At 34.6% G+C, this 10,131-nt stretch overlaps 1 protein-coding gene across 1 annotated transcript in view; it reads right to left on the bottom strand.

The window, feature by feature from the left end:
• Positions 1 to 93: 93 nt before the first annotated feature.
• The window catches only part of LOC107746459 (inositol polyphosphate multikinase-like), a 31,725-nt gene continuing 21,687 nt past the window's right edge, over positions 94 to 10,131 (bottom strand). The window contains exons 5-6 of the mRNA XM_016560680.1: positions 5,425 to 5,506; positions 94 to 1,427 (exon numbers count right to left, since the gene is read on the bottom strand). Coding sequence (XP_016416166.1) covers positions 895 to 1,427; positions 5,425 to 5,506 — 615 coding nt within the window. The 3' untranslated portion in view covers positions 94 to 894. The remainder of the gene's footprint in view (positions 1,428 to 5,424; positions 5,507 to 10,131) is intronic.

Below are 10,131 nucleotides of genomic sequence, written 5' to 3'. Positions count from 1 at the left end.
AAAGACAATTGTTAATATAACTCCGACTGGATTCGTCTGAAAGAAGAAAGTCATATACGCCTAGGATGGCTTGAGGGTGAGTAATTCATGGGCTAATTTTCATTTTTGGGTGAACTAACCCTTTAAATGTCTTTTTTAGTTCCTATCACATCCTATGCTGTCACCAAATAAATGTGTACAAACAATTTAATGAAATACCTGGACACCCAAGTAAATTGGTTGGTATTCCAAAGAAAGACTGTATTATTAAAATCACAATTCAAGTTCACTTCATTAATGGAAACTTTGGCATTTGATGTAGACAAACCTCAAGGGCTGTACAATAAAAAACAATAAATGATCTCAACTTCACTACTTTCACTGTTATTTCAGTCATATTGCATCAGTAATCACAGAACATGAACACACAAAGGTTTAATTCTTTTCAAATCACATTTAAAAAATTGAGATAAAATTCACAATTCAACAGGTCTGAAACAGGCAGGGTCATACTGGCAGCATATGAAAAAGAAACGTCAAATATATTTTCGTACATCCTCACTCATGAAATTCCTATTTTCAATTACATCGATTTAAAAAAATAAAAGGTTAAAAAGAAAAAAAATCCTGCAATGGCTCTGGAAACAGGAACTAATACGCAATATCTGATGCATAATATGATGAGAGTGTTTCTTCTTTGTTAGGATAAATATACAAGCATTATAGATTCATTTACCTGAGTAAGATATCATAAACTATACAAAGCTTTTAAAAGACTAAAGCACATACATTAGACGAAGGATTACAAACATGTTACTCCACTGATGGTGTAGGTAGTGCAGATTAGAGAAAGGCGGGTGGACAGACATGAAAGTGGCTACACAATTCATACCTTCAACAACAAGAACCGCTCCATCACTCCTCCAGAATCTGATGCAGGACCTTCAGTAGGTTCTTCAGGCCGTAGATGTAACCCTGGTCGGGAACGTCACTAGGGAAGACATGTGCAAAGTCAATCATCTTTACCTCCACGTCACTGACCGTTTCCTGTCCCGCTTCGCTCTTGCTCTCTTTCCTGTCCTCTTCCAGTCTTGCCAAGCCGCGGTTGCCGTTGGGCTGCTGCGAGGAGCTCCAAACGCCATTGTCCTGTTTGGCTTGGTAGTGGCTCCGGCCGCAGCCTTTCTTGTGCAGGGAGTACATGGTGGAGAGGCTCTGATCGATGTTGTTGTTCTGCTCACAGGCCTCGGGTGCGATTGGGCTCTCCCGTAGGGTCTGAGAGACGAGACTGGGCACGCAGACGCCCTCGTAGACGAAGAGCAGAGAGCTTGCATAAAAGTTGAACCGACTCTGGCCCTCAAACCACTGAAGGATCTTCTGGACTTTGAGGATGCTGGCAGTGATGGCATCTTTGCGGAGAATGTCATCGTTGTAGAAGAACTTGGATAAACCTGCAGAACAATGAGGATGTTGTTCGTAACTGAATTAGTACATATAAAACCACAACGGGGCAAATGTTTGGAGTAATTAAGATTTTTTTAATGTTGTTGAAAGAAGTCTCTTATGCTCACCAAGGCTGCATTTATTTGATCCAAAACACATTAAAAATCTGTACTATTGTGAAATATTGTTACAATTTAAAACAACTGTTTTTTTTTCTGTAATGCAAATCTAAATTTCCAGCAGCCACTACTCCAGTCTTCAGTGACAAGATCCTTCAGAAATCATTCTATGCTGATCTGGTGTCTACATTTTAATAAATTTTTATTCGGTGATCAATTATTATTAATGGTCCTTATTACTATCAAAGTTTGCTGCTAAATATTTTTGTGGAAAAGGTTTTTTTCTTCAGAATACCTTGAAGAATAGAAACAGCAAAAGAACATTTATTTGAAATACATTTTTTTTGTAAAACTATAAAAGTCTTCACTGTCTTTTATGATAAATTTTACGACAGCGTTTTAGTGCCATGTAAAAAAAAAAAAACATTACGAGATTAAAGTCTAAATACTACGAAAATAAAGTTGAAATACTACGAGAATAAAGTAGAAATATTTCGAGAATAAAGTCTAAATGTTTCGAGAATTTAAATTATAGAAATTAAAGTTATAATATTTTGAGAGTATAGCCTATATTGCGCATGCAAATGGCCCGGATTGAGAGCACCGGGAGAAGCTGCCAGGCCACTGGAATTGATTTGAATATTGTTGCGTCCAAGCGGCCGCATAATCTTACTGGGATGAAGAAGAGTACATTTTAAGGACTTGCGGAAACTGCTTAATATCAAGAATATGATATTTATTAACAGACTGAACAGGAACAATTTTTTATCTTAAAGGTGCAGTAGTAGATCTTGGAAAATGCTAACGTTAGCCTGATAGCACTGAAAGCGAACGTCCCACCCTCCCTGCAATCGCCGTCCAAAGCCACGCCCCCTGAACGCATATACGCTCACAGACCAGAATACCAGAGACAACATTACTACAATAGGCTACATCAGCGGTTTCCAATTCTGTTTTGTAAAAATCGACGCGTTTCAAAAAGGCGGGGCATAGAGGAGAAACAATAATGTACAGTATGTGGAAAATAATGTGTTTTTTTAACATTAAACCGCATAAACACATTTCATTACACCAAATACACAAAATAATGTTCTTTTTAGCAGCATCATATGACCCCTTTAATACATTACACATATATGTGGGATTATTAGCAGAAATCATACCATGTTTCATACTCGCGGGGACAGTATGCGTGGAAACAATATTTCATGTCTTCGATTGCATTCGTTATTTGTAGTGCGCCAGCCCCCTTTTGCTTTTGGTACTTTTAATATAAAACAAAGCTTCAGCTTTCAAAATCAGTTTTATCGCGAAATACAAACAATGTGTCATACAATAATGTGTTTTTTTAAGATCTTTAATGTGGCGTGACAGATTGCTGTACTGTATTCATGTGAATCAATTCATAAAATTTTAGGCTACTGTTTTCTTTTTGAAAATTCATGTTTTATTCACGGTATAAATGATTGGACATAAAATTTAACGTCTTCCATTCATTATTTGTAGCATGCCAGCCACCCAGTATTCGCAATAATTTTGTTATTTTAATAATTTTAATATAACACAGCTCATTCAAATTCTGTCAGATTTATCACAAAATACAAATTATAAATGTGTTTTCCCTCTTTATTTCAAGTTTATAGCAAGACATAAAAGTGAAGGAACATCAGAAGGCATGAAAAAAATTTAACGTCTTCCATTCATTATTTGTAGCATGCCAGCCACCCAGTAATCGCAATAATTTTGTTATTTTAATAATTTTAATATAACAGCTCATTCAAATTCTGTCAGATTTATCACAAAATACAAATTATAAATGTGTTTTCCCTCTTTATTTCAAGTTTATAGCAAGACATAAAAGTGAAGGAACATCAGAAGGCATGAAAAAAAAAAACAGTATAGTCTAATTTAATGAAACAAATGTCTCATTGTAATCGGAAAGATGATTGACTCACATGCCGCTTAAACTGAAGCGAATACAGCGTTCTGTAACGCCGCATTAAAGAGTGTGAAAAACGCATTATTGTAAGACATATTGTTTGTATTTCTCTATAAAACTGACAGATTTTGAAAGCTGAGACTTTGAAATATCTCCCGGTGCTCCCAATCCATTTGCATGCGCAATAGGCTAGAATATACTCTCAAAATATTATAACTTTAATCTCGTAGCCTACTAAGTAATTTGACTTTATTCTCATAGTATTTCGACTTTATTTTCGTAGTATTTCGACTTTATTCTCGTAATATTTTGACTTTATTCGCGTAATATTACGACTTTAATCTCGTAATCTTAGAAAATTAATTATTCAAAACTTTTTACTAGCAATTTACATATAAACAAAATATAATCATTCCTTGTGTTCATACCTTGATTATTTTCTATCTATATTTTTTTTGTGTGAATTTTACATTACATTTTACATGTATGCATTTGCACAAGGTTTTTTTTTTATTGTCCAAGCGACTTATATTGCATTAAATCTACAAATGTTAATATGAACAATGCATTCCATGAGAAACATGATCTACTGGTTGAGCCAGAAATACTTTTTATTTTACTTCTTGTATTAAACATCTTTATACTACGGGGCCATTGAATGCTTCAATCTTATTGGCTGACGAACCTTCTAAGGTGTGCCATTATTTCCAGGGAAACGCACGGTGAATGTAGTTCCAGGCAGATCTTGACGGCATTACATGTCCATATCACTTCGCCAAATTATTTCAGTTATTTCAAAGGTCCTTACAGCCTACAACAGCAAAAAACCAAAACCCACAACGACACTGGCCAAACAAATAAATATAGTAAACAATAGGATAAAAACGACAGATCATTTACATGTTTTTGCCACAAAATTACGTTTTATTATGTAAGGAAAGCACATACTCCATCTCTAAAATTCGAAAAGGTTGAAGTAACAGTGGGCTGTGTTTACATTAATCTAAAAGCATTCTGAGCTGAGGTGAAATTACATGACTCAGCTGAACGCACAAGCACTCTTCAGTATTTTTCATGAGCATTTGAGTGTGCGGATAAAAACTAGAATAGAGCACCATCTGCTGTTAAAATCTAAGCTCGGAAGATCTCAGAATCGACCCACGAATCGATTCTGCATCGATTTGTCATCGCAGCCCTAGTAACAATGGTGCTGTTCGTGAAGAAAATTAACTTAAAATCTCTTTCTCTCTCTCTTTCTCTCTCTAATAACCAAGATATTAATTGCAGTCTGCTATCAATGTCTCAAGCCTCCGTTACTAAGTATTAAAAGACGTTTGGAACTAGCAACGGAGACGTTGGATGAGATGCGTAAGAAATTAATCCTACTCACAATAGCGTTTTAAGTACAAAAACCGGACTAATGTCTTGAAATATATTATCTGATCGATGTCTTGAGGTGTGGTAACCGTAGTATAAGCGGAATAATTGACTTTGGTCCGTTGAATTCTTAGAAAATAATGCACACCCGAGGTGTAATGGCCACTCTGCTTCGGGTCGTGGCCGTTACACCTCAGGTGTGCATTATTTTCTAAGAATTCAACGGCCCGTTGTCAATTATTCCTTACTTAATCTACCTGGCAACAATGGCTAATACTATCTGTCCGTGACTAACAATAAGAAGTTGGTTCATAAAGTAAACATCTAGTTATCTGCTATTAAAAAAAAAAAAGATAAGAGAGAAACTGATTTTAAACAACTGGATTTTAAAAGACAAATGTCAATCCAGGAAAGAATACTGTGCTCGTCAAGGCATTTCAAGGAGTCTTTAAGAGTAAATTAAACTTGTCCTCATTCATCCTAGATAAATGCAACAGAAACATAGTCTGCTTTAGGTAAGAGTGTTATGGTGTAAACAGTATGATGCTTTGACCCTGTGGTTGATCTTACCTTCCTTGATTGTGTCCTTCACGAGACCTCTTCCATAATGCTGGTCATATGTGTCAAAGCTGTCTGAGCCAACTTTATACACCTAAAAGACAAAAAATAAACATTTTAAACTAGAGTTGAATATGAATAGTCTCTTCAAAGGTCTGGCTCTCCCTCTAGAGGACATTCAAGGTCATTACAGTGTCTCCTCTGACTGAATTAACTCCAGTGAGGAAATTAAATTCAAGTTGAACTTCTGGAAAGGGTGATGAGGGAGCCAATAAAATATCGTACTGTGTAATTTGGGTTTATTTTGAGAGGGGCATTAAGTTCCTTTCTATATCATCCAAATCAACAGCGCAATTATGAGTAATGGTTCTGTTTGCTTGGTGGTTATGTAGATCGGCTCTTTTCATCCATCTGTTTTTCCGTACGGGCTGGCAGAGAGCTGAACCCCTGGGACAGCCTGAGACTGAGAATTTACATATCGTCTGCTCCCCATCAATATTTCACCAAGAAACTGGACCTCGCTGCCCTTTCTATGTGCAATTTTAGACAACTCCTATCCTGAAGATTTCAAATTTCCATATTTTTTTACGTAGTAAAAGTTCAACCAATCATTGTCCTTAAACGACTGGACTGTGCTTCTTTTACTTAAGCTGCCCTTTGAAGCAGAGGGGTAAAACAAACAATACAAACATCCTGAAATAAATAAAGTATCTATAACACATAAATTGGACTCTTAAGCTGTGTCAAGCTCAATACATAAGGGATAGACACTGAAAATAAAAGAACAGATGTATTGCGTTCATATATACATACACAAACACACACATACAAATATAAAAACAGTAATACAACTGTATACAGTATGAAAGTTAAATTCTTGTTTGAAATCCAAATTTTAAATACAAAAATACAAATATAAATAAATCTACTCTGACGATTATTATATTACACTGTAATTTTTTGGTAAAATTAGGGCACAATGACCTGTATTAAAATTAAAGAATTTTCTGTATTGATTTTTTTACAGGCATTTTACCTTTATTTTGAATTTTGCACGTGCACAGGGTAAACAGAAATGTCCGTAAAATTAATTGATAATGTCCTAAAATATTAACTGATAATGTAGCAGTACATTTTCCTTTTTTTTTTTCTTTTACAGTGTATATTATACTGCAGGGTTGTTGAATGCTTGAATGAGATTGGTTGTTGAAGGTAATAATCACACACACCCCGAACATTCTTCTGTAGTTACTTACTAGAAATAAACTTAATAGCTTCAAAATTTGTGTTTTCAGTATGGATGTGTGGATTGTAGAGCAAACCATCAAAGTATTGTCAAGTTATGTTTTCCGCAGACTTTATTTTACTCATGAATTGAAAAACCCCATTATAAAACCCCATAGGACAATTTTAAGGGAACTCATGGCAAATTATTCTTCTGCGTTTTGACTTCATATTTGCACCACTCTATTAACACACATCTACAATCACTCTCTCTCACTCTGTCGCTCATTCTAGTAACTGCATTAGAGTGCATTAATAACTGCATTATCAATGGCTCAAGCCTCTGTTACTATCTCTAAAATGACATTTTGGAAATGGCAATGGAAGCTTGAGATGAGATGCGTAAGTTGCCCTACACCCAAGAGCATTTTAAGGACAAAAACCTGACAAATGCCTTAAAATGCAACATCTTAACAACATTTTGAGGTGTGGTAATTGTAGTATAAGTGGAATAATTGACTCTGAGCCATTGAATTATTTGTTAAGTTAGTTTATTGTCATTCTGCTATATGTGGAGACATAAAAGGGAACGAAATGTTGTGCCTCACAGGACCACAGTGCTACATATATAAAGACATATAATTCTATAAAAAAAGAAAAAAAAAACATATGTAAATGTACATATGTTTTTTTCTCACGGAAATCATAGGGCCCTCTATATGCTACATAGGCCTAGGTATATGTACATATACCCATATAACACCTACATATAATACCTATAACATATATTTGGCCCTATGATTTCTGTGATGCAGAAAACAGACAGAATTGCAGAATCCAGTCATAAAAACAGAATTTAATGTATAACGCGGAATGTCACGGAATTTGTCAAACTTTGGATGAATTACTCAAAAGTAGGTCATTACACTTAAATCAAATCGCGGTATGGACCAATATATGTAAATCTTAACCCTCTGGTGCTCCTCATTTGGGAGTCACACTTGTGATCTTCAGTCAAAAGTGACCGGACACCTAAAATGTAACTTTTTTTCCCACCAGTAAAATCAATGTAACATTTTTGTTCTATAATATTTTTTATTTTTATTTTGAAATAATTTCATGGTACTAATTCATATTTATGCAATAATTATTATCAATTTCTTCCCATTGAAAATAATATTTTTTAAATATATTTTTATATTACTGTTCAATTAATGCAGTATTTCATGTTAAAATAAGAGTCATTGCCTTTAAAATCCAATTTTTGAAGCCAGATTAGTGCCATCTGGTGGGAGTAAAATAAGAAAAAAAGAATCTGCAATTCCATGGTTTAGCCCATATATTCCTATATATCTGTGTATAAAAGGCCTATACATTCTCTAATTGTTTTTAGACATAAATACTTATTTTTATTACGTTAGCTATATATTTATATAGATATATAGATATACATCATCAAAGACAACTTTTTGTAAAGGTTTAGATTTTTTTATTTTTTTTGGTTTGAAATGTTTATTTGAAGCGTCAGTTTTTGAATTATTGTTACTAGTCAAACCTGAACACAGAAAGTTTTTTTTTTGTTACACAAAACATTACAATTCTATAAAAATGTTTTCTGACTCGTTTTGGCTATATGGTTATAGCCATACCAATTCCTTTGAGTGTGTATAATTGTGTGTGTGTGTGTGTGTGTGTGAGTGGATGTGTCTGTTTTGCACTCTTGATGTTTTGCGTCCACTTTTTTACTGCACTGTAGTTGAAGTATTGCTTTTATTTTACATATTTGCTGTGTTACAGTCACACCAGTTCATAGGTGTGTGTTTGTATAAGTGTGTGTGTATGCGTGTGTGTGAGTGGATGTGTTGCTTTTGCACTGATGTTTTCTAGTTTCACCCCGTCATTGCTGCATACTTTTTTTCTGCATTGTGGCAGATTTGCTATTCGTGAATTGTGTGCATTCATTTCCTATGGTCGGTCATTTTTGAATAATCCCCTCAATTTTGTGTGTGTTCACATTCCAAATGCCATAAAAGTCACCAAGTTTCGTACCATTCCGATGAAGCTGTGATTTTTAAAAATTCAAAACAGAAAATTTTTCGGTCAGAAGTGACCGAAGAGCACCAGAGGTAAGATGCAAAAATACTATTTAAATATGAATTCTTTATGTTCTGTGCGTCTCTGTATGGATGAATGGCGCAGGCACGCGGTTTTGTTTACTACACACATACTGAAGTGTGAGTGACGCTCGCGGGGTTTTCAGCGTCTGCTGTCCCACTAAATGAGGACATAAATACATGTACAACATCTCCAGAACTGTTCTGACAGTCACTTCATGAGTATTTTACCATTTCATTTGAGAGAAACTATATCATATTCACTCAGAAACTTAAAAGGTATTCACGGCAACCCATCAAAATAAAAGTTCGGTTTAACTTGAAGACATTGTGCCAGAAATATATTAGCCTACTATTGTTCAGTAATTGTACTACTACTAAAAGTATTAAAACTTTATTTTTAAGGAATAATCACAAAACATTTCTTCCAAGTTGTAATTTTAAAAGTAAATCTCCATTGTTTGCCAAAAAATAAAGTTTGTTTAATTTTTCTGATAACCAGAAAATGTTAAATACACAAGATATAATTCATAAGGCTATTGTAAGAATCAATTTGAATAAATTAAGTTGTTTTTATGCATTCAAATAATTAGACATGCTAAAAAACAGAATTTGGTAACAATAAAACATATGGTGCGAAAAAAAATTCATAGGCCCTAAACATGTCATTTTTGTTAAACTTTTAATAAATTGATGTGGAATTGTATAAGCTTCATGATTTTAATCAATCAGACATGCTTTGATTAATAAAATGTTATCCATTATCCATTAAATGGAAAAAAACAATCCATAAAAATTAAAACGAAAAAAAAAAAAACATTTGGAGAAAAATAAAACAGAATTTGGGGACAGAAAATACAGATTTCATAGAGCCCTACATATATATGTAAACGGACCATCATCAATTATTCCTTGCATTAATAATATACATATGTATTACACTACAGACATTTATTTTAAAGATGTTTGGCTTTATTAAAGGGAAGATGCACTGACACATCTTACCTTGCTCTTGCATGCAATCAGGAAAGTTTTACATTACATATTTAAATCCATGTACAAATGAAGAAAGGCGAAACACAAAGGCTGTTCTCAGGGGACCTGCACATTTCCTCTGAGATAATAAAGAATGACATGGCTCTGCGTAAGTGAAGAGTGTTGAGTAAACCTCATCCATCATGAACTGATGATAAAGAGTTTAGAGGTCTCCACCCCTGTTTCTCAAGAGAGGAGCAGAAGACCCTGAGGATGCTGGGAGAGGCCATGGAGTGATAAGCTCATCCTGTCTGATGGTACAGATATCCAAACATATCCTTCTCCATATCCTTCTCCCTCTCCCTCTCTCTCTCCCCCTCTCCCTCTCCCTCTCCCTCTCCCTCCC

Source organism: Sinocyclocheilus rhinocerous, unplaced genomic scaffold (assembly GCF_001515625.1).
Source record: "Sinocyclocheilus rhinocerous isolate Xijiao unplaced genomic scaffold, SAMN03320098_v1.1 scaffold2725, whole genome shotgun sequence".
NCBI lineage: Eukaryota > Metazoa > Chordata > Actinopteri > Cypriniformes > Cyprinidae > Sinocyclocheilus > Sinocyclocheilus rhinocerous.
The sequence above is the reverse complement of the archived record's forward strand: the minus strand, read 5'-3'. Positions and strand labels throughout refer to the sequence as shown.